The sequence below is a fragment of the Thunnus albacares genome, chromosome 17 (assembly GCF_914725855.1).
Source record: "Thunnus albacares chromosome 17, fThuAlb1.1, whole genome shotgun sequence".
NCBI classification, from domain to species: Eukaryota; Metazoa; Chordata; class Actinopteri; order Scombriformes; family Scombridae; genus Thunnus; species Thunnus albacares.
Genome location: NC_058122.1, coordinates 4,453,480 through 4,477,360, shown reverse-complemented (window position 1 = coordinate 4,477,360; position 23,881 = coordinate 4,453,480). Strand labels below are relative to the sequence as shown.

The 23,881-nt window shown below is 39.2% G+C and overlaps 1 protein-coding gene across 1 annotated transcript; it reads right to left on the bottom strand.

The window, feature by feature from the left end:
* Positions 1-4,076: 4,076 nt before the first annotated feature.
* Positions 4,077-23,679, bottom strand: LOC122967206 (retinoic acid receptor alpha-B-like). The gene is made up of 9 exons (XM_044331736.1): positions 22,471-23,679; positions 11,030-11,184; positions 10,331-10,472; positions 9,605-9,765; positions 9,143-9,319; positions 8,786-8,990; positions 8,560-8,627; positions 6,952-7,042; positions 4,077-6,030 (listed from the first exon to the last, which is right to left on the bottom strand). The coding sequence occupies exons 1-9, from the start codon at positions 22,667-22,669 to the stop codon at positions 5,744-5,746; spliced, it is 1,485 nt and encodes a 494-aa protein (XP_044187671.1). The 5' UTR covers positions 22,670-23,679; the 3' UTR covers positions 4,077-5,743.
* Positions 23,680-23,881: the final 202 nt, after the last annotated feature.

The following is a 23,881-nucleotide window of genomic DNA, read 5'->3' as shown; positions in this document are numbered from 1 at the left end:
ACAGTTTTTACAGTTTGTTTTAAGCTTAAGTGTAATTTAGGGAAGTGCTATGTAACTTTGGCAACTTGTCCAACTGCACTCATTGATATGTTGGACTGGAATAAACTATGTGAAAAATAGAGATGAAAGCACTTTGGATTATGGCAGCCAGTGTGTCCAAGGTGTTTAGAGCATCGAATGGACCCAGCTAATCTGATCCGATTCTCTCTCAGACACAGAAGTCATAACATTAAAATTTCCATATTTTACATAAATGGAAAACAGCAAGAAATGTATGCATCAAACAGGAGAATGGACTGACCTGCAGCATGTGAAAATGAGGTCAAGACAACACAGACTATATGAGAGAGAAAAAAAGACAATTCAGTTCATGATATAAACTAAAATGTATAGAAGTACATATACTTGTTTCTGATTTAGGCTGCTAATTTAATGGCATGAACTGTTACACGTGTTGAAATAGATTACATTGTATAATGTATATTCAGGATGTTGTACAGTATGTAGTCTTTTAAATTTCTATATAATTTCTCTTTTGATCGTTGATTGTTCACAATAAAGAGAATTGGAAAGATGCAACAGACATTACAATTGGTATCAAATGGTATCAAGTATAGATTTCTCGATTGGTTGTCATACTAATAATTGATGTCTTTCAATTGTTTACTGTCCAATAAACAGCATGGGACATTCTGACGGTTCATTCCCATGGTACAGCGACGAAATATTTTGTTAACATCACTTTGCACAAACATCAATTCTGCACAAATATGTCCGACTAAATTAAAAAGAAATGTTTATAAAATGATGCCTGGTATATCTAGATGTTTCTCTTTTCATATTATGATGTAGAATTGTGACATAATTTAAACTGCTGGAACTGTAAGTCATTGAATATAAACACTGAATTAATTAGGCCAGCATCATGTGTGCAAATTGTTTCATGACTATTGCAGTGAAAACACAAAAAGCTGACATACATACTGCAACATGTTGACTCCACACACACACAGCACATGTTTAACTCACCAAAAACCAGTCTTGGTAGAGGTTTTAACATCCTGGTCAATGCAGGTGACATAGAGAAGCGTCCAGGCTCAGGAGGGTTGGTGTAGCCACAAAGAGGCAATGCTGCAGTGTGGCTTGCTGGTTTTCTGCTTCTGTTTTCAGTGGCACAAGTTTTCTCACTTTACACTTAGACAAATGATGAGGAATTTATAGCAGGGGTGATTCTAGGGTCAGTGGAGATCTGAGGCTTAGCGCTGAAATCTTTGAATGAGAGTTTGTGCTGCAATCAATAAATCTTGCAATAACAATAAGTGCTTCAATAAATAATAATAATAATAATTATTATTATTACTTCAAATACTTGACTACATGCTTGCAGAGAAATCAAACTTTAGAAATGATCTAAAATTATAGCCAAACAAACCCCATATGCATCCCTCTTTTGTTGAAGTATAACTTTCAGGTTGAATGAGACACTACTGTTGGCAAAGTATGACTGTATTTTATACATGAAGCTCATCATGCATGTGAGGAAAAAAACCTAAATTTGTATTAATATCATTTGGCTTATTTGAAATAGAATCCTCACATCCATTTAGACACGGCCCTTCCTCCCGCTGCTCCTGTTACTGTTCTCCTCTGTGGCTTCTCTTATTCTGTTTTCTCTCTATTGGTTCAATCATTTTCTTTTTCTGCTGCTTCTCTGCTCTCCTTTATTAGATGTCTTCTCCCTTTTTCTGTCTCTTTCAGTATGCATCTCCTGCAGGCTAATCCATGTAATTTTGATGAGCTACCACTGCAATTTTGATGTATATTTGTTCATATTTATAGATTTTACAATCCCATCAATAACTATTAATTATCAAATAATTATATTTTCAAATATTTTAATAACTTTATTTTTGCTGTGAGTTGTTTTTTTTCTTAGAAGCTCTGTCTCACTCAACCTGAAACCCTTGTCCCGCTCAATTTAATGTTATCAGGTTGAGTTGGACGTTGCTCTTTTGGTAATTCTAAAACATTACCTGTACTGCCAGCATTATCATTCTAAAGGAGCATTTCATTAGTCAGCAAGCTTTCCATTAGGTCAGCTCAGTCAGGCAGTTTGTAAACTAACACTATGCCCACAACAGTGACATTGAAGCAATCATTTTATTTTTCAGTAGACATTTAGTCATAACGCAAGGGAAACAGCAGTTGCAGTGACTGGCTATCAAAACTCACAAAAAGCCATCTGTGCACACTTTAAAATAAGAAAAAGGAGCAACTTCAAATTTAATGGACAACAGAACAAAATGCTCCATCTAGTTTTAAACAAATATTCAGTCCAGTCACTCTGTGTTTGAAATAAGAGCTAATGAATGAACTAGGTAATGCTATAATGCATTTAATGTCCATAATTGGTTTTGTAACATGTTTACATTTTATAATCAGTCTGGACATATACATAGACACACAATGTATGCACACACACACACAAATATACCATACACAAACACAAGATGTGCTGCTAACTATAATAACTTTTATCATTTTAACACTTTTTAAATCTGTCGCAACTTAGTCAGCCAGGTTCTGAATTGTTTATTTTCCTAGTGTCATTTTAGTGGCCTGACTGTCTGGGAATGAAAGCCAGCCACTGGAAACTCAGGCTGAGCAAAAAAAGAATGAATGCTTTGAAAATACAAACAAATGTGAAAGCTAAGGAACCAAACAGGGTTCGTCCACCTCTGTCTGACATCCAGGACTAATTGTTTCAAAAGTTACAACAAACTGGAAGTGGTAAAAGTTTAGCTCTGTAAACTTTATATGAGGTGTGTGAGGATGGATAGCTTGCCAGGTGTAGCTAAGGGGAGGTCTTACATAAAGTCAGTTACGACAACTAAGGTCACTCTCAGCATATGTAGGGCATTTGCAAGCAAGAAATGAATACAACTTACCATATAAACCAAAATTTGTTACTTGAAAACATGTCAGCACTGTAATACAAACTGTGCAAGAAACTAATGAGGCCCACTAACTAATCAACAAGGCACAGTACAACGCCAAGACATTCCATTTTCTCAACACTACATCGTCTTAACACGCCTGTAACTATTTGTATAATCATACATAACACAGCATCACATTACAGACGTTTTGGAGCGCAATAGATGTTCTGATCTTTAATTTAGGCGGTGAAGTGTTGAAATATTGAGCCGATAGGTGTGAAGAACAAGACCTTTGACAGACATATGCGGGGTGTATAACTTCTCCTTTCTTATAAACAGACCTCTCATTCTCGCTCTCACTTCAGTGAATACACACACACACACACACACAGTATAGAGAATGTGTTACCAGCCTTGAGTTTAGCGTTTACCACATGCTGAATGTTTTATTTTAGACGTTTGTGCAGTGCATTGCTGACTATGTAGTGTTACTGCTTGAGCTTGCTCCTATAGAGATGACAAATCAAATTTTCAGTGGCACAGTTTGTCATGAAGCTTAGTATTACATATTTTTGAAGAGGTTTAGTTTTGTAGAACTTTTTGAACAGATTATGCAATTTTACTTTCAATTTGACAGTTCCAAAAGTAACTTGGAAACATGATTTAATGTAGAATATGAGGCTTCAGCAGTCTGAGTTAGTTATATCAAGCGGATATCTGACACATTTACAGTCTTTTTATCAAATTCCCTCTTTGTTTCCTCAGACAGTGGAGCTCTATGGCACAGAGGAATATGATAATATTAAAGAAATCACCAGCATTATCCTTTAATATCAGTTTATAAAGTTGATGACTTATGTATTTACAAAATGGACTGACCTTGTATTGCTTTCCCTTTTATCTGCTCGGGCATTCATGTCATTATAATTAGCAGCTTCTTCCAGTGACTGACAGTTTTTCATTTCTGTTTGTTTTGTACTTTTCTACATGCATGCACAAAAAAAGAAACGTGTTGGACTGCAGATTTTGGATCAGTAGTCCATGTTCCTGGGTATTCTGATATAAGGTAACGTGTAAATATCAAAATAGATACAGCATTTCACAGGGAACACCAAAGAACACACACATTTTAGGATATAAGAAGAAAATCATACTTCTTTATTGAATTCCCTGTATTTTTTTTATACTTTCCAATGAGTTTAAACCTTGCCATACATTAAAGAAGACAACACTGAAATTGGAGTTGCAAGATTGTACCTGACAGTAGAGATGTTGTAGTGAGGCAGTGGCACTGTGTAAACAGACTATGACAGTAAGTGGTGTAGACTGTAAAAACAAAATACAGCTTGAACATTTTGAGACACGTTTTGGCAGCAGCTGTCGTCACTGATGAAGCTCAAGAGATTTCCACATTATCTTCATTAAACCATAGAGTAAATCTGCAGGCTCTAGTGACACATATGGGGGGTGGGGGGTTGTTACCAGATGAGAACACCCAGTGAGGGGTGTCTGCACTCCTGGAATCACAGTTTGCTTTGGTTGAAATTGTCCACCAATAGGCAGACAATGCATTACTTTGAAATGAATAATTTGCTATGTTTCACAGTTTGTTGAGGTTGTTTGAGTTGCTGGAGCTGCATCTCAAAATGACTCAACTACATCTATTCTTACAAAGTGATACACAGAGAAATACATTTACTTTAAGCTATAAAAAAATCTCCAATTAACGTTTACATTTCTGTGATTGATTCCAGGTAATGAAAATGGAGTGAAGGATTATTATTTTTCCCTGATGTGTCTGTGAGGGGAAAGAAAGGAGAAGGCGGTGTGTGTGTGTGTGTGTGGGGAGGGGGGGTTGGGGGGGGTTGGTGATGAAGTCTTTACAGGGTCAGCTGCAAAAGGGAAATACAGTATATACACATGTACATTTAGGAAAATAACTTCTTCTATCAGCCCGTCTCAGTCCAACAACTTATTTCACAGCCTTTTTTATATACAATATATTACACATAATGATTTAGCATACTATACATGACTTTTCATAAGGGAAGAAATGTACAAGAGGAATCATCAACCTTCAATCTGTCAACGTGATCCTTCATTTCGCTTCACACACTTTGCAGGTCAGATTGTAAACCTCCCCCGGACTGAGCTTTCTAGTCTTGTTACTGAGAGGTCAATGGGATTCTGACCAGTAAGACACAGGTAGGTACAGCTAAATATCACTGGACTCTTCTGTCCATATACGGCGGGTTGTTGTCACAAACAAACAAAATTTGTCTAAAATAACTAAACAAAGTGGGGTAATGTCACTGATAACTTTATGTTTGACAAAAATAAAGCCAGATTCTGCATATAATTAACCTTTTAGGCATTATAAAAAGATTTTTAAAAAATGTGAAATCACGTTTTTTTGCATTTAATGTATAAAACCATGACATGTCAACAATGAGCAGCACGGTTTAAGCTACCTGCTCTCATTCATCGTCACACATCCTATCTGCAGCACTTGTATAAAGATATTTAGCCTTCCTCCTGGCATGCATACGGTTTAATTGATGTTGTGGACATCCACATGTTACCAGTAAAATCAACCCAGAGAGTTTATGGATTCAGACATTCAGACTCCAGAGATGAGTCACACTACTGTTCTGTTTGTCCTCCAGATTATCTGTTATTTAGGTGCAGTTTTTTTTCTGCTTTCATTCTCTGTCAGTCTGCTGTGTGGATGGTTTTCTTGCAGTACCACATCATGCCCACCGGGTGGTGCTGTGTGGAGCAGAGGTGCTGAGTGAGTGAGAGCTTCAGGTGGAAGGGGAGGGAGAGGGAGAGCAGGGCACGGGGCTCGGGCTGGGAGAGGGAACAGATTTGGGGGACGGATATGGATGACAGCTTCCTGGCACTGCTTCATCCTCTTCTTTGCTTCCTCCTCCTCCTCCTCCTCCTCCTCCTCCTCCTCTTCCTTTTCCTCCTCCTTTCCCTCCCCCGGCTCCGTGCCCCTCCAGTCCCTCAGAGTTCTCCAGCATCTCCTGGATGAGAGGAGGCATGGAGCCGGGAATCTCCATTTTCAGTGTGATCACTCGCTCTGCTCCTGGGAGAAGGAGGCAGAGAAGGAAATTTAAGGATAACAGAACCAGTCATTATGTGGGGATCTTCCATCATTAACCCTTTACTCTGCTTTTTATGAGACACATTCTCATAAGACAAAGAAATTTGGTGAAATCACCACAACAATACAGTTATCAAGTATTTACATTTACTTTGAAAATTAATTCAAAACCCTCCTTTTTGTTTTTGTGACATGACGAAGATGAAAATTGTATTTATTACCATAATTACCGTAATTGACCTGTTACTTCCACTTGAAAAGTGATCATACCATATATTCTCAAATAAAAGCTGGTGCTTCAGTAATAGCCAATACAAACAAATAAAGATGATAAATGACACTGAGGAACATTGAGTCGCTTCTTCTTTGCCGTTTTTTCAATCACTGTTAAGGAAGGAATCTCAGCACTTCCTGCACAGATGTTTCACATTAAAAGCTTTCAAGTGGCTCAAAATGCCACCGTCCCTTTCCTGTTCAACTTTTAATATGAAACATCTGCAGGAAGTGTTGAGTTTCATTCATTAACAGTGACTCAAAAGTGTATGCAATTGGAAATAATTAGTGAATAAAAACAGTATTGTGGTGTGAGTGGTGAGTATGACATGACTGTTGTATCAACTGTACTGTGGAATTGACAGTAAACTGAATTTATCAAGACTAAATAGAGAAAGTGTTGAATTTGCAGTAACAGCAAACAGCATAACCTACATATAAAATGTGAGCAGGTCAGAAAACAAGGAGGAATCTTAATCAAATATGATGAAACACTAAAAACAGGAGAAATTAGGAGTAAAGTCGTATTTCTAACATGAGCCTGTTTCAAATAAAGACCTTCTCTCTGCAGTTGAGGTAAACCACATATGCACTTTCACATGCATCTGCATCTGTGTGCATGTGTCTCACCCTTCACACTGATGCTCCTGAGGTCAGTAATCTTCATCAGTATCTTGGGGAACATACAGGGTTTCTCAGGTCTCCTTCTCCTCACATAGATCTACACAAACAGAGGTAAAAGAATTAGTTTCTCTGTATGATTGTTGGTTTGTCTTTTGTTTGTTTGTTTTTTTATGGGCCCAATTGTCATTAATGTGCTTTGTGATTATAATACTATCTCTGTATTGTCATCAACCACTGGTGCTTGAGAGTATTAACACTTATCTTCTGTTTTGGTCACTTTTCTACTTTGTCTTGTGTGTGTGATCTGTTTCTCTTTGTATAGCTAACAATGTATCTATTGATAATATTTAACTTCCTGTGTTTTAAAATCAAGTCTGTCATAATATTTCTCTCTCTGGCAGCAGTTGTAATTCTTTTGTTATGGTTACCACACCACTGCTGAGAGACCATTCAGAGGAAGCAGCATTAAAGGAGTCGTTTGCCATTTTGGGAAATACAGTTATTCACTTGCTGTGATGAATATGAAGCTATAGCCAACAACAGGTTAGCTTAGCTTAGCACAAAGACTGGAAACAAGGGGAAGCAGCTAGCCTGGCTTTGTCCAAAGGTAACAAAATCTGCCTATCAACACCTCTAATCAATCAATCTTATAATTTAATTCTTGTCAAGAAAGTGTATAAGCATATTTCCCAAAAGGCTAACTATCCCTTTAAATAAGAATGGATTTGTTATTTTTGAATACTGTATTGCTATAGAGACAAAGTGCAATTAAGTCCTGCCCACCCTGGAGGGGAAAACAATTCATTGCTCTCTATTGACTTTGTACCAAGTGAAGGTGCCACCTTGTCACTTCTGTCTGCTAGCAAACAACAGAAAAATGTCTAAAAGCTGCTGTTTGGTGGGAAGCACAACCAACAGGGTAAAGAACCCACAACTAAGTTTTTATAAGCTGCCGAAGTGAAAGATCTGAGCCTTTAAGATGACAAAAGTAGATAACGTTACAGGGCTGTGTGTTGTGTGGTTGAAGACACAGACCCGACCTGAACTGCACAACTAGCATGCAGCTCTATGTTTACAACCTGTAGTCGCCATATCAGCTGTGAAAAGTGTCGTGCCAGCCTGTTATGTGGTGTGGTTTGCTATACAGTTGTGCTATCTCTACTGTAGATGTTGTCAGCCATTGCATTCATGCATTGCATCTTAACATATACAATGTAACAGATTTAAGCAAACACTATAAACTGCCTTTTCATCTCTGGTAGACATATGGTGCTAAAATAATCCTTTGTCATGCTGAAATATAATGTTTTTAGCTAGCTACAGGAATTTTGTTAGTATGTCAGCCCTTGCTTGCATATTATGGCACCAATTATTTTCCCCTCTGGTGGGCGTAGTTCTCGGGGTATGACACGTTGCACTCTGTCTCTATTATTTAACGTGTATTACATTTTGTTACCCACAGATGTCAGTCACTTATGACTACATGTCTTTGTTATGGAACTGCTGGATGTCTTATTTTGGAATGAAACTTTTGACATTACTGCAAGGAAATGGTGTTAATGTAATAATATATATATATATATATATATATATATATATAATTAGATGTCCAACCTTCAAGGCTTCGAGCATTGGTTCCTGAAGAACATCCACTTTCTCTGACTCCTCCAGATCCTGACGGTCTGTGCACACACACACACACACACGCATACACAAATCACCCGACATTATGATGAGCCAATTGATACATTTTATTTTAAAAAATCAATTAGGAAGAGCAGGAATTAAAATGGAACTTTTTTTCAGGCACATCTATACATACAAAAATCAAGTGCAGTACCTCCACAAAGCAGGCAGATGGCGCTGAGTAATCCTGTCTCTGCATCATCCATCTCCAGTGGGAGAAGCTGGTTGGCGAAGGAGAACACCAGATCCGTGAGCGGCCCGAACCCGGCATTGTGCATCTGGGTGCGGTTCAGAGTCAAACCGTCTGAGAAGGTCATGGTGTCCTGGTCCGGGGTGTAGCGAGTACAGATCCTCAGAATCTAGGAAAAGAGGATGAGTCTTTTAAAGGATGCTCCCTGCTGTGTCATGTCTGTTCAGGTTACAGATGTGTGGAAGGCTTGTCTTGGTTATGGAATTGTTTAGCGTGTGTGTGTGTGTGTGTTTCTGTGTGCAACTAAAGTAATAAGCTCACCAGTATGTCAAGACAGGCGGCTTTGAGCAGGGTGATCTGATCAGCGATGGTTAATGTCGTGAAGCCGGGCAGCTGTTTGGCAAACTCCACTGTCTTAATGATGCATTTGGTGGAGAGTTCACTGAACTTGTCCCAAAGACTAACATCCAGAGCCACACGATGCTCTGCGCTGTTGTTCTGCAGGTTGGAGTCAGGTAAGGGATGGAAGACAGAGAGACAAAGCAGCTCATTTATTTAACAGCTGTTTTTTTTTATTGTAATTTAATGTTATTTCATTCACTTCAGAATTGTTTTGACTTCTGTGTTATAGAACATTTCATTATTGAGTGAAATGTGCAAGACAATCATGTAATCGACTGAATGATTCATTTATTAAATACAAAAGGAAACACAAATGCAAATTCATTCATGTTTGCGTGTGTGAGTCTCAGTAATAAAAAGCTGTGGTGTCCGTGTTTGTACCGTGGTGTATTTTCCCAGCTGACAGAGGGAGGGAAAGGTGTCCTGATGCGCTCGGCGAACACGCTCAATCATCTGCTCTGTGTCTGCTGACAGGACGTAGACCTCTGCCTCCACCTGCCTCTTCTCTTCCTTCTTCTTCTTCGTTCTGTCGTTACGCACCACTGCCGGTGGAGGTAAAGATGGCTAGATTTAACTCAGATGCTTCAAACTTTTAGTTTCCTAAATGAGCTGTAATCCATATTGATTGTTTATCATCTCTTTTACAGTATAAAAAGGCTGCTCTCCCAATGCTTTCTTCTTGTGATGAATAAAGTAACAGGAATATTTCTTTATGCTTTCTGTTGGCTTGTACTTGTAGATATAATTGTAAATGTCCACTTTTAATTTTGAAAAAGCAGGAGGCTGATTATTGCAAGTTAATGGTAGAGTTTTGTGGGACATGTGTAAAATATGAAATGCCACCAGAGGGAGACAAATATCAAGGTTAAAATACATCAAATGTAAAATGTAGAAGCTTGAACTGTATGACCTATGCTTGAGGTATAGAAGTCACTTGTGTCACTGTGCTCTGTTCTGCTTTTATTATATTGTGATTATAAGGTTATTAATACATTTTCACCATTTGCAGTAAAGTGGATTTTTTAAGAAGCTTTTCCTTTTCCACACTTTTCTCCACAAACACACACAGACACACAGGATGACAGTGGATCTTTATACTGTACTCACACTCCTTGGACATGCCCACGTCGAGGCATTTCTGCAGTCGACAGGACTGACACCTGTTCCTCGTCACTTTGTTTATGACACAGACTTTGTCTCGGTGACATGTGTACACCATGTTCTTCTGGATGCTCCTCCGAAAGAAACCCTAAACAAACAAAGACATTGAGGCAATGACTGGAGTACAGTTACAGTGGGAGAGGGGGGACTGAACAGAAAATGTGAAGGTGTTGTGTGGCATTTGAACCAAAACTGTTCCATCCACAACTATCATAACTACCACAAACACAGTGGATGAGTGAGCTTATCTATTTAAAATGCTTTAAGTAAAATCATTTGTTTGAGTAAAGAGTGAGTGATTTAGATGATGGACCGCTGGTAGCAAGTCAGTTCATGGTCTAACAGGACATGAGCTTGACTACAAGCTAACAAAAACCCACACACTGATATTAAAGCAGATACTAATTGCATGCACGGATTCTTTATGTGTGGGTAGGATTAGATGAAGCAAAGAGGCTTACAGATCCTAGAGGAGGTGTAAAGGTCACGGCCTCTACTCTGACCCAATATGCAAATAATCGGTAGTCTCACGCTCTGTTTCTAGCGGCAGCCTGCATCTGTACAGTTACCCAGAGTGAGTGTTGCAGTGTAGTGTATGTTTGTCGGGATTGTGTGTTTAGCTCACGCATATGTTTAGCTGTGTACCTTGCAGCCCTCGCAGGCGCTGACTCCATAGTGGTATCCTGAAGATTTGTCCTGACATACAAAGCAGGGCTTGTAGACACGGGGTGGAGGTGGTGGTGAGGGGGGGCTGGGGACCAGCAGGTCCTCCCCCGAACTCGTGCTCTCAGTCTCTATTGCTGCAGCAGGAGACAGAGGGAAGGAAAACAGGGAGATTTAGAGATTTAGTCAGACTGCAATTACAATGCATTTTTGCTAAGAAATCAGTATCTCTGCTTTGTATTTGATTGAAGCTGTGTTAAGATTTGGACACATTTTTTATTGTATTCATTTATCTGCAGCGACAATGTCCTCTAGTTTTGGTACCATTTCAAATGGTGATGGTACAAGACTGAATCATGGATGCAGGTAAGCTAGTGATCAATGATAAATGCAGCATCAGCACTGAAATTCAGCTCTTGTGTAAATGTCTGCCGTAAAAAAAAAAAGGTTTGCACAAGTTGTCGGAGGAGCCGATTACTTAATTAGTGGAGAAGGGTGACCGTCTCCATCTGATCTTGAGCATTTTCTACAGATGATTGTATTTACTGTTGAAGCAGGTGACCTACACATACAACAGATAATACTATACAAGTGCTTTTTGGGGACTATGCTTTTAGTGTCAAAGTTGACTCAGGTTGAGTATATTTTGGACACCAACTGCCCTGTTTGTCTTGTTAGCTGTATCATAAATAAGCTAACTGAAAGCCAGCTTTTTATTTTGAATTATCTTGTTATTTCTGAAACAGGATAGTCATCATGTCATCAGTTATGTGTTACAATGTTTTTTTTCCCCCAATTAGAGAAACATTGATAAAAATGTTAGACCTGAGACCAGATGCATAAATGATGTGTGTGCACAAAAACCATGCACACGCCATTTCCAGCACATGAAATAGTATGGTGTGCACATAAACGGCACAGGATGTATGGTGAGAATGTGTGCTCCTCACAGACCAGGCCTACGCATGTTTTTCTAAAGTGATCTGGGGGTTATGTGATGATGTGGAGATGGAATAGAAGATAAGAATCTTAACGTTTGTTTAGTTTGATAACCAGCTGCACTAATTGTGTAACCTTTTTTTGTGTTTACAGAGATTTATAAAATGCTAATCAAAGGCACATTTACGTACATTAAACGTAACATTGATTAATTACTTTGTGTGATTAATAATATCATTCTTTTAATCTACATAGGAGTCCACATTTTATTTTGCTTTTAATATTCTTTTTATTTTATCCTTAGTTGTGTCACACATTATAAAGTTTGGATATGTGCACTACAAACTAATCATTAATTATATTTCTGAGATATCACTACTGATGATGGTTTATAGGTCCATGTGATGATTAATGATATGAATGCTATCAAGAGTCACACAGCTGTTCCTAATAGTCACGTGTAATGACAGCTGTTCTTCTGTTAGAGAACCTCGCCGGTGCAACAATCGGTGAAACAGTATTTCTTCCTTCTTGTTTCTTTCTTTTAGTCATGAATCTACACAGAGTTTTATGTATCTGGCCCCTTTATTTGGCCCCTAGATTTATGTATGTTGTACCTGTGGATGGTGTCTACAGTTGGAATGAATATCATTTTCCATGGACTTTGGAGCTGATTGACTGCCTAAATATGGCTTCTGGACCACCCGTGTTTGAAAACTATATCTCATTGATCTCTGTTTCTCAGAGGATGATATGGATTATTCATTACACAGTGTGGGTTATCATGGGTCATTGTGTCTAGAGACATATTGCTGGCTGAACAGGGTTTACCCACTTTTTTCTGTTTGTTGGTTTTGTTAATTGGTTTCATATTGTCTTGTTTTTTGTCCCTCCTATGAAGGGAGTTTCTCTGTGTTCATATGAGTCACTGTCATTGTGGATATTGGTATGTTACTTGATTTTAGGGGTTTAACGGTACACAAAATTAATGGTTCGGTATGTACCTCGGTTTTGTGGTCACTGTCTGGTACAATCTCAGCAGATTCAGCACGTTACAGCAGGAAAAAAAGCACATTTTGGTCTTTTATTTTGAAAAATGTAAACATCCAACAATTGCTCACTGACCATAAACATTACTGAAACAGTTTAATTGTGCTGCAGTGGAAAAGGAAAACAACCTTTCTGTTTCTTGAAAGGAGTCAGGACACCTGGTGACAGCTGTGCTTTGCTGATTTATGGTCTAACTGTATATAAAGTAGCTGAAACTAGCTCCGCCTCCAGCAGCTACAACAGTAACATGCTGCTCTAACACTGATGCATTAATAATCTAATGATGTCATATATAATAATATATCAGTCAGAGGGACCAAACCACTACTTTTATTGCCACACTTTTTAACTAAATTTTTCTCTCCCAGAACTGGTTCTTATGACATGCTGTCTGACCATGTCAGAAATCAAATGTTTTTATCATTCTGAACGGCTTCACTCGAAGGCGGATTGAAAAGCCAACTGTCACAGAGTGGGGAGGGGGATGGGGAGACGCAGTATTGTTTCACTACAGAGATAACAGAGCATATTTTAATAATAGTGTTACAATCTGTCAGTGTTATGGGTCTCTCGTTTGTCATTCTGATGGCAGCGACACTACAGGGTAACCAGGGTAACCAGGCTAATTTGGCTAAGGTGGCTAGCTTACATGCATGCTACATGGATGTATTAGTGGTGCACAGCCAAAATGTTCCAAGTGGGACTCACGCTCTAGGATTATTGTTCTGCATATCAGAGTAAGTGTATCATTAAACTATTTTGACAGTAATTGTTTGGGTCACAGAGTATACCAAACCAAGGAAAGTCACGTACCGAACCAAACATCCTGTACCGAATGGTTCGGGACAAATACGCATACCGTTACACCCCTACTTGAGACTAGATATCACCTTAGATTTTGGATATTGTAATATCCTGATATGGCATAAGTGTTTTTCCTGGTTTTAAAGGCTGAATTAAAAGATGGAATTTTCCGAACTTAACAGACTCTTCTAGCTGTTCTATTATTTGCTTTTACCCACTTATTCATTGCATCAACATTACCGATGATTATTTATCAAAAATCTCATTGTGTAAATATTTTGTGAAAGCACAAATAGTCATCCCTACAATATTGTTGCAACATCGATAGCGTGGTATTTGATCCAAAATATTGTGATATATGATTTTCTCCATATCTCCAAGCCCTAATGAAGTTCAGTTTACTCACAGTTGTATAATTATCTTCTGTGGCTCTGGAGGATCTTTCAAATGTCTGAAAAAAAATAACCCTGATGATGTCATTAGTGTGCCACATGAATGCCACATTCATGTCTATATAGGATAGATGGTAGCGATGGGAAAGATTCAGTCATCAGACAACTCAACACCATCGTATGAGTTGTGAGGGTTAAAAATACTGCACATTGAAAATGTAACACTATATCCATTATATCTGGGTTTAATTGCAATGACTGACAGACTTTGGCTGAAGTGAAGGGTCTGTACTTGCTACATTTTCAGAAATTTCCATATTGTGAAGCATCACATGGAATGAATTGGAGATTTCAAAAAGTCTGAGCTTCCCAGTCGTCATTACAACTAAGAAGTTGATGTGAACGCTATTTACAAATCGAAATTTCATAATTGCGATAACGCTGATATGAAATGAACGTTGCATAATCAAAGGCACTATTGAGCTGCATTATGGGAGTTGTTAGACGCAGTGTTTTTGAAGTTTGATCCATACTAGAGACTAAAAGTCAGAATATCTCGGTGTCTGTTCCTCAAATTCATCATGTATTGATTGTGTGTGGTGAAAATAAAGGTGATCTGATGGGTCTGGTATTAGTATGAACCAGACTTTGTGAAAATACGGACCCTTTGTGCACTGTGGTTATGTTCTAACTTTTCAACCACAACATCCTGCCTCTAATTCTGTGTCCGGGCTTATTCTGTCAAAGCGCTTGTTTTATTTTTGTTCAGAGACCTGGCAAAGATACACTGTGACACATTTTAAGGTCACGACCCTTCAGATTAAGAAACCAGGGCCATCCACAACTCCTCTGCTTCTCTCTTTCTCACTCTGCCTCCTCTAACCTCTAACCTAACACTCTCACACTCTCACACTCACACACACACACACACACACACACACACACACACACAAACACACACACACTTACTTCTACCCTCCCCCTGCTTTAGTAGCCATACCAGACATTCCACTATGGAGGAGATTCAACTCCCCTCTACTGGCCTGCTCTGTTTACATAGAGAGGGAGAGAGACAGAAATAAAGAGAAGATATCCTCCTCCTCCTCTGCCATCATACCATCCCTCCATCTTTCTTTCCCCCTCTTCATCTCTCCTCTATTTGTCTTTGCTCTCTTCTCACTGACACACTAGCCAACAGTTCCCTAAAGCACTGTCTGACCTCTTTTAAACTTCCCTCTATTCCTCTCCCCCTCTCTCTTCTCCTATTTCCAAGTGTCTCTTATTCTGTTTTCATCTGTGCGTTCGTTGATCTCTTTCTATTGCTTCCCGCTTCTGCTTTAGTGTGCAGGACATGACGCAGGCGGCAACATGTCCGAACAAAACTGTGTCCACAGTTCACTGGTTTTTTGGTTTAATAATCATGAATGAAATGATGTCTTAATAATATGTTTTGTGGCTTTTCATGAGTCTTGGGAACAAGACTAAGGCAGTTCAGGTCTGATGGGATGTCTGGTGTTGAAAGAGTCCCATGTTTGCAACTGAATAGTGTTCATGCAGAGTGCTGTATTATTACATAGCTGGTCATTTGAGAATTCAAAATACTTTGTATTGACATTATCATGCTATATCTATTAAATACGACAACTCAGATATATAGTTTCCCTGTTGTATTTATGACTTGGACGTTAATGTGAACGCTATTTACAAGTTGGAAACTGTAAATTACAATAACTCTGATATAGAATGAACACCACGTGTTTCCAAATTCACTGCCTGTATATGACATAGTGTGCTATATTATCAGTGCATTATACTGTCCACCATTTCATGTGTCCAAATTGTGAGTTTAAAATTTATGCACAAATTAGTTACCTCAAAAAAGAAACAAAAAACAGCGTCCATGGTATGTACATTACTTTCTGCCTACAATCCCATAATGCAATGTGCCACATTTTATTGATGTGAAAATGCTGTATGACCCTACACCTGTCAGTGATGACGCAAAATGATGATGATTCAAATGGCTCCCAAATCTCACTTCACTGCTTTTATTTGCATCTATTATGTAGGGAGTAGTGAATGAGTGAACGAGGACGTGATTTCAGACATAATCTTAGAGTCTACAGCTGTGTGCAGCTGTGCTAAGGCACACTGTTAATGTCAAGCTAATGTCAGCATGCTAACATGTTCACAATGACAATGCTAACATGCTCCCATGAAATTTCATGGCACTCATTCCAGTAGTTGCAATTTTTCTGTCTGGACCAAAGAGGTGGACCAACCATCATCACCATCCCCAGAGCCAAGCTAACCTGCAGCCTGCAGTCAGACCAGCTGCCAGCTGGATGTTAATGTATAACTATGGCTTGGTGTATTAGTCTTCAATCAGTGGCCACCTCCTCTGCTTCTGTTATCACTGTCAGGATCTGTATCTCTAAGCTTTCCCAAGGTGAAGCGGGAAGGTCAGCTTTATTGTCATTATACAATACAGGATTACACAATAGACTGCAATTGTGGAAGTATGTTATTGTACTGTATGCATTTCAAAGAAACTGAGTACTGTACACAATATGAACTATATACAAACATCGTGATGACACCTACAGCTGCCTTACATTTGTCAAGGACAAGACTGTGACTGTAACCTACTATATATATTCAGAGCAGAAAGAAAAAGTAAGAGCATAAAAGTCAAATGTAAATCTTAATATTAGCCTACATTAATTACTACCACTGGGTTTAGCCCAACTAGGTCTACAACTAACAATGCATAGTTACAGCCTTTCAAGTCTGGTTTGTCCTTGTTCCTGGCCTAGACAGTCCACCCTCAGATCAGTTTAATTCAATTCCAATAGTGACAATGTTAGATGTTAGCCAGTGCTGGGGTAAGCTGTGTACCAAATCTTATGTAAAATACCATTAAATGGTGTCCCCAGGCAGTCCTGGCTTTATGCCAGCCAACAGTTCCTGAATGAAGAGCATGTTATATCAGCTTCGACTCCAGTCTCTAATTACTATTCTCCTCCCTAGACAGTTAACAAGGTGTAGACCAGAGCTCTTGAACATCATTTTTGTGGCTACATTGCTGAGCCACATTATGCACAGCATATATGTAATTTTATATCATAATATCAATATATATCATAATATAGTACATTTTCTTTAAAAAATTCAATTATGAGAACTTTTATAGATAAAATAACTAGATGGGAATATCTGTTTTAGTCCAATGAAGAGATTTATACCTGACCACATTGATACTACAATCCTATAAAACCAAAACTGCTATAAAGCAGTCACTGCTCCTTGATTTGCCCACACTGGCCTAATACAGCCAGAGAGGTAAAGGAATAGTTACCATAATCTCAGAGTGTGGTCAGTAATCTTCACCTGTACACTTTTCATTTTCCTGTGGTGACATTATGTGGGAGCAGGATCTGGAGTTGATATTAGAGCTAGAGCTACAAGTCAATTAATTGATCAGTTGATCAAAAGAAAAATTAATGTGCAACTATTTTGATAATAAATACATTGTTTCATTCACTTTTCAAGCAAAAATGCTTCCAAGTTCAAAGATGTGAGAATTCATTGCTTTTCTTGGTCTTACATCATAATAAATTAAACGTTTTTAGGTTGAGGACTATTTGGTGGACAAAACAAGGCATTTGATGACGGCTAGCATTTTTTGCTGGGCATTTTTCATTTAATTTCAATTTTTGTTTCTAATAATTGTACTTTAGTTATACATAAGCCTATATTTGATGCATGTTACTTTTCCCCTCTACAACCTTCCTTGTGTCTCTTATAAATCACATCTGCGCTATGTTTACGCCTACTTTTTAGACATTAGAAGCGGGCAGCTGCTGAGAATTTTCCCTGCTAAACTGCAAATTGTGTGACCTTACTAAGCTCGGCAGAAGAAAACATAATCGACTGTGATCCTCCCTTAGGTTCCTACACAATGAGGAGAGGGGCGCACCTTCCAAACACTTGCACATATGACACATAAACTGCGGCTCCTGCCTGCTGTGTCTGTTTGATAAATACGGCATGTTTGGGGTGGAATGGATCACATCTGCACCTAAAAAACTGGTGCAAAAACATGTTTTGCAAAAAAAAAAGTGTTTTTATAGTTCCGACAACACAAACAGAGTCGTAAGTCAATCTCAGAGGTTGCATTCTCCCGGTTTTGTGAAGAACAAGGTGTGGCAAATTTATGTATTAGATATATATTTAATTAACATTGCATATCTTCTGTGGTTCAAGATAATTATTTCTACTATGTATACTGAACCTGAACCTTGGCTAAAACATTTCTTACAGGATGAATTAATTATATCTTATATCATTTTCAGGCGGTGTTTTGCATGTGTACTGGGCGGCTGTGTCATTTAGGTAAATGTAAGTATTGGATTGGCCTTAATGTCAGCAGATAACCAATATTAAAGGACTAGAAAAAACGGTTGATCGGGACATCTCTACTGTACATGGTATATAAGAGAAGACTTGTGCGCATTGTTTAAATCTGATCGACTTGCCAACAAGTCATGAACAGAAATAGGGCTGCAACTACCAATTATCTTGATCACCAATTCAACATTTTATCTATAAAATGTCTGAATATAGTGTAAACGGCTGTTATAATTTCCCAGAGTCGAAGGTGAAGTCTTCAGATGTCTTGTTGTGTCTTTGCTTGTGTATTTTTGCTTTCAAAAATGACTAAAACAATTATTCTTATCAAAACAGTTGCTGATAAATTTTCTCTCAATTAACTAATCAATTAATGACTAATCGCTGCAGCTCTAAACAGAAAAATGCAAAGTAAACGAAAATAGCATCAACAAGCTTTAGCTCTGTAGCAGTTTTATTGACGCTGTATTGAAGTTTTACTGATGCCAGCAATGTCAGCGTACTCTGAATTAGAAATTGGTACGACTTAATAGCGGTCAAGCTTACTATCATTCTCTTTCTTCTTTATATCCTGTGTCTAATAAATACAAAAGATGTGAAGATGTGACATGAGAGAAGAAATCCCTGCAGTAGAATGTAGACAAAGACATGCAATGCCAGAGGACTCTGTCAAGAACGAATGAATTAATAACCAGCTTTCCACTGCCACTCTTTTTGCTTTTATCTGATGGCAGTGTGATCCCACACACACACACACACACACACACACACACACACACACACACACACGCAGATATAAAGACATCTATTAGATACAAACACTGACACGCAACCAACCTCCACCCTTTTCACACACTCACACTCAGGTCAAACTTGGTCAGTATACCCACACATTCCCAGACAAACTGTGAGTGTGAGTGAATGTGTGTGTGTGTGTGTGTGTGTGTATGTGCGTCATTGTGTGTGTCTCCTACAGACAGAAAGAGAGGTCATTCAGCGCAGAGAAGTGATGACTGGGCAGCTGACACAGGAAAGAAAGAGGCAGATAGAAGGAGAAATAAAGAGAGGGAGAGATGTAGGTCACTTCCCAATTGTCAGTGAGTCATTGCTCTGGATCACACCCAAACACATGCACGCACGCACACACACACACACACACACACACACACACACACGCGCGTGCACACACACACACACACACACGCAGAGTACACCACTATCCCCCAGCCACTGCTTGCATGTCACTGGGGCAGTCGCTGAATGTGTGTGTGTGCCTGCGTCTGTATACGGCCTTTGACCTTTGAACCTTTTTGACACTCTTCATTCCAGTCACACACACACACACACACACACACACACACACACACACACACACACACACACTCTGAGGGCAATTCTCCCTATCTTTACAGCTTTAATTTATGAGCACTCCTCTCTTGCTTCTATACGTCTCTCTTTTCCTCTGTTTCTCGCAGGCCAATGGGAGTCCACTTTGCACTCTCTCTCTCTCTCTTTATGACTTAAACTCAGTTGTGCAAGGGCCCTGTCATAATGACATCACCACGTCATCACCCTTGGGTTACGGTCTGACTCTTGGGCTGAGTGTGTCTAACATGTGACACTGGGGTGGAGCGGCACTGTCATTTCACAGCAAGAAGGTCCTGTGTTTGTGTGTTGGTCTTGTTATAGACCTGCAACCTGTCCAAGGTGTACCACACCTCTCAGCCAATGCATGCTGGGATTTCCACCTGCCCCCCACCATCCTGCATATGTTAAGCAGGTATAGAAAACTGCTGTATGGAAATATCTGTCTTTATCACAGTTAGCTCTCAAAGCTCAATATATTTTTGAAATGTGCTCATAGCACCGGATATCAAAAACTGCCCTGTAAGCTTGCGTTAAACGTCTGGTATTGTTTATTTTCATTAGATAGTTCCTGATTTAAATCATAATTTTACCAATTTTGGTCTTTTATTTTATTTAGGCAAAGTTCTTGTGCGGCTGCTCGTGTTACAACAACTTGTAAGATTTGAGAGATTTGCTTCTTTCATTAAATGAAAAAGGAAAAAAAAAAAAAAAACATGTTTATGTTCCTCACAACAAAGTATGATAAATCCTATGGTTTTGGTAAACACAGATCATTTTGGCAACAGTATTTCCAAACTTTCAAACATGGTACACTGATACAGCTCAAATATCCTTTATTGTGAAATCATGGAAATGATCGCTACATGCCAAATGATAACCACATAGAAACACATACTAATGTTTTTTAACATTAGGATTAGTTATTAGAATAATTAGTGTTACCATTAATATAACATATTATTAATATGTGTAGTATTAATTGTATAGTATTTATATTCTCTTTTATTGTCTTGGTTTTATAATGCCATATAAATACCCTGTTTTATTAAAGCCCCTATGTTTAGGATGTTAAAATGTCTGACTTTCCAACCAGGGACACTGAGATAAATGGGCTTTGCACCAATTTTCACCAGGTTTGTCTCACTTTTTCTGCTTATGCCATAATTATTTGAAAAGTGCCATAGTCACATAAAAATTCCCCACACAGGGGCTTTAATAATCATCAATTATATTATTATTTGTAGTAGTAGAATACTTTTTGGAAAGCATGCCCCTTCATTTCTAGTTAATTCAATTAGAAGTCCACATAACCCTTCTAATACTATGCTCACTGTGTGATTTTATCAGTTGTGTTGTGTAAAATGGTATCTAACTCACAGAATCTGTGACATGTTTAAAACCATCCATATATTATAAGTCAGTGTGGTTTATGTTGACAAGCTGTAAATGCTGTGAGCTCATTCCCACCCAGTGAGAAGCACTGAGCTGGAGCTCAGGAAGGGCTAGGTTTGGTAAATGAGTGCAGGCAGCTGCTGACCTACTGAGGTCACTCCATTCAAAACATGAACCAAACCCTTGAGTTATAATACACAGTGAAGACATACAGCTACACTGACAACCTGATGGAAAATTTCTCAGGTAACATCATCACAAGCACAAACACTTCTACAAAGGTGGGTCAGCTTGACCTGAGTGCAAAATAGCAGCATCTGTCAAAAAATAAGGGGTTTGTCAACATGAGATGAATAAAATTGGCTAAGGAAACAGCTTACACAGCTACACTATTTGGTGTATATAATTATTATAAACATGCCAACACATAGAAAGTGCATCAGCAAAGAGGAACAGCAGTCACAAGCTGAAACTAACCAACAGCGTTCTCATGTACAGTATTCACAATGTGCAGAATGAAGACATGCAACCTAAAAAGACTCACCTTGTAGCAGTTTAGTTACTTCAAAGTTAAAGTTCATTATTATACCCTGACATTATTCATTCATCTGGTCAATCATAATGTTCAAAAATATAAAACATTCCATCTCAAATTATTCACTTGACTTAAATAGTGAGGATACCAACAGTACAGTAAAAAAAACTCACACATGGTGTGAGGAACTAAAATATAGAGTACACAAGAAATGAGGCTAGTTGAGTAAAAGTGAGTGAGGCTGCATATTGTTTGGATTAGTGGAGTGTAGTCTAGTTAATAAGAATACGAAACTAAAAGGATTGCAGGGTAACTAATACTGAAAGAAGAGGCTAGGACGTATCCCACCTGGCATCCCATCCTCAAGCTGACAACAAATATCACAGCATAAACAAGGGTTCAAACCGCCTGCAGCCCCTTTTTCTATTTTTATTTTTGTAAGTTAGATTATATACACTGACTTATGGTGGTGTACCCTGTAGTTATTTTGTTCACAAGTCCAAAATGGCAAATAATTTTTCAACGGGACTCACAGTGGCTGGATCCGCTCCAGTGCCTGCCGGTCACCAAGGACCCTCCGAACGGCCGCTGGAGTCCTCCTACACCGGACAGGAGTCCCTTCTCCGGCCCGAGCCCCGGGGGTCTGTGGTAGTAGTCCATGCTCAGAAAAGAGCCGGGGCTGGGGCTGCTGGGGCTGGGGCTCAAACCCACAACATCCACGCTTTCGTACATCCCCGGGAGGCGCGTTTGATCTCTTTGTACCAAACAGAGAAAAAAAAAGATCAAAGCGTCCTGGACGGCGAAGAGAGAAAGAGGAAGGGGAGGGAGGGAAGAGTTCACATCTTCATAACAGACTGATGGGAAGAGGAGGAGGAGGAGGAGGAGGAGGAGAGAGAACGAGGGATGACCGGTCGCTGTGACCTTTCAGCCCTTGGAGCAGCACAGCTTGCTGTCAAACTTTGCCTTCCGTTATGTCGTTTAGCACGAACGGAGCTAGTTTAGATGACAAAATACACGTTGTCGTCTTCTTTGCCGTCTTTTTTTTCAGTCACAATGCTACAAGTGCCACAAACTTAACTGTTGTACTGAAGGAGTTCGAGCCCTCGTTACTTTGTAGCACAAAATGTTAAAAAGAGAACAACCACAAAAAGGAAACAGTGTGGCGTTACATTACTACTCCGACACACATGTGGCGTCTCCTCTGTTCTGTACAGGTTTTACGTCGGTATCGTTACCAGCCTTTCCTCTGCGTTTACAGAGTAGCTAAACTGTTTCTATCGCTAGCTGTTCCTTGTAGCCAGCCAGGCGAACAGTACATTTTGTAGACAGTCTATTCCTTAATATGACAACCAGCAGTGTTTGTCGTTAAACCCGTGCATGCCGTAAATGAATGTGTCTCACACCGAAAAGTAAAGGGGTCCAGTCGGTGAAAACGCGCTGCTCCGGTCGCTCCGGTTCACAGAGTCCAAGCGTCCACAACAGAAAAACATACAGTCCCGACACATTAATGCTGAATACGCGCTGTCATATGACTCTGAAGTTGCCGCTCTGTGTCCAAGTAGCAGAATATCAGAATAATATCAGGTAAAATTGCCGGCGGTGAGGTACGTCGAGGAGAATCCGAGACAGTTGGGGTTTGTGCGCCTCTTGTTGCTAGTTGTTGAGGGTCCAGCAGCGATACAGGCAACAGTGTCCTGTGGTAACCTCCGGTCTGTACCCGGCGGCCTCTCTCTCTCTCTCTCTCTCTCTCTCTCTCTCTCTCTCTCTCTCTCTCTCTCTCTCTCTCTCTATCTCTCCGGTTTGATGAGTGACACCAGCTGCGCACGAGCTCCACCTACCTGTCCCTGCGCGTGCCTCCATGTTTCCTGCCAACTGTCACAATGTGGCTAAACAAATAAACGAATAAAATAACTTTCTAGCACTCTTTGTATTTTGTACTAATTA

What these genes read in the sequence shown, in the direction of transcription:
- LOC122967206 (XM_044331736.1), bottom strand. Translation starts at nt 22,669, where the DNA reads ATGTACGAAAGCGTGGATGTTGTGGGTTTGAGCCCCAGCCCCAGCAGC. An exon ending in AGCTGGGAAAATACACCACG is followed by an intron (nt 9,320 to 9,604) that starts GTACAAACACGG and finishes TCCAACCTGCAG; the next exon opens with AACAACAGCGCAGAGCATCG. An exon ending in CATCTGCCTGCTTTGTGGAG is followed by an intron (nt 8,628 to 8,785) that starts GTACTGCACTTG and finishes GTGTGTGCACAG; the next exon opens with ACCGTCAGGATCTGGAGGAG.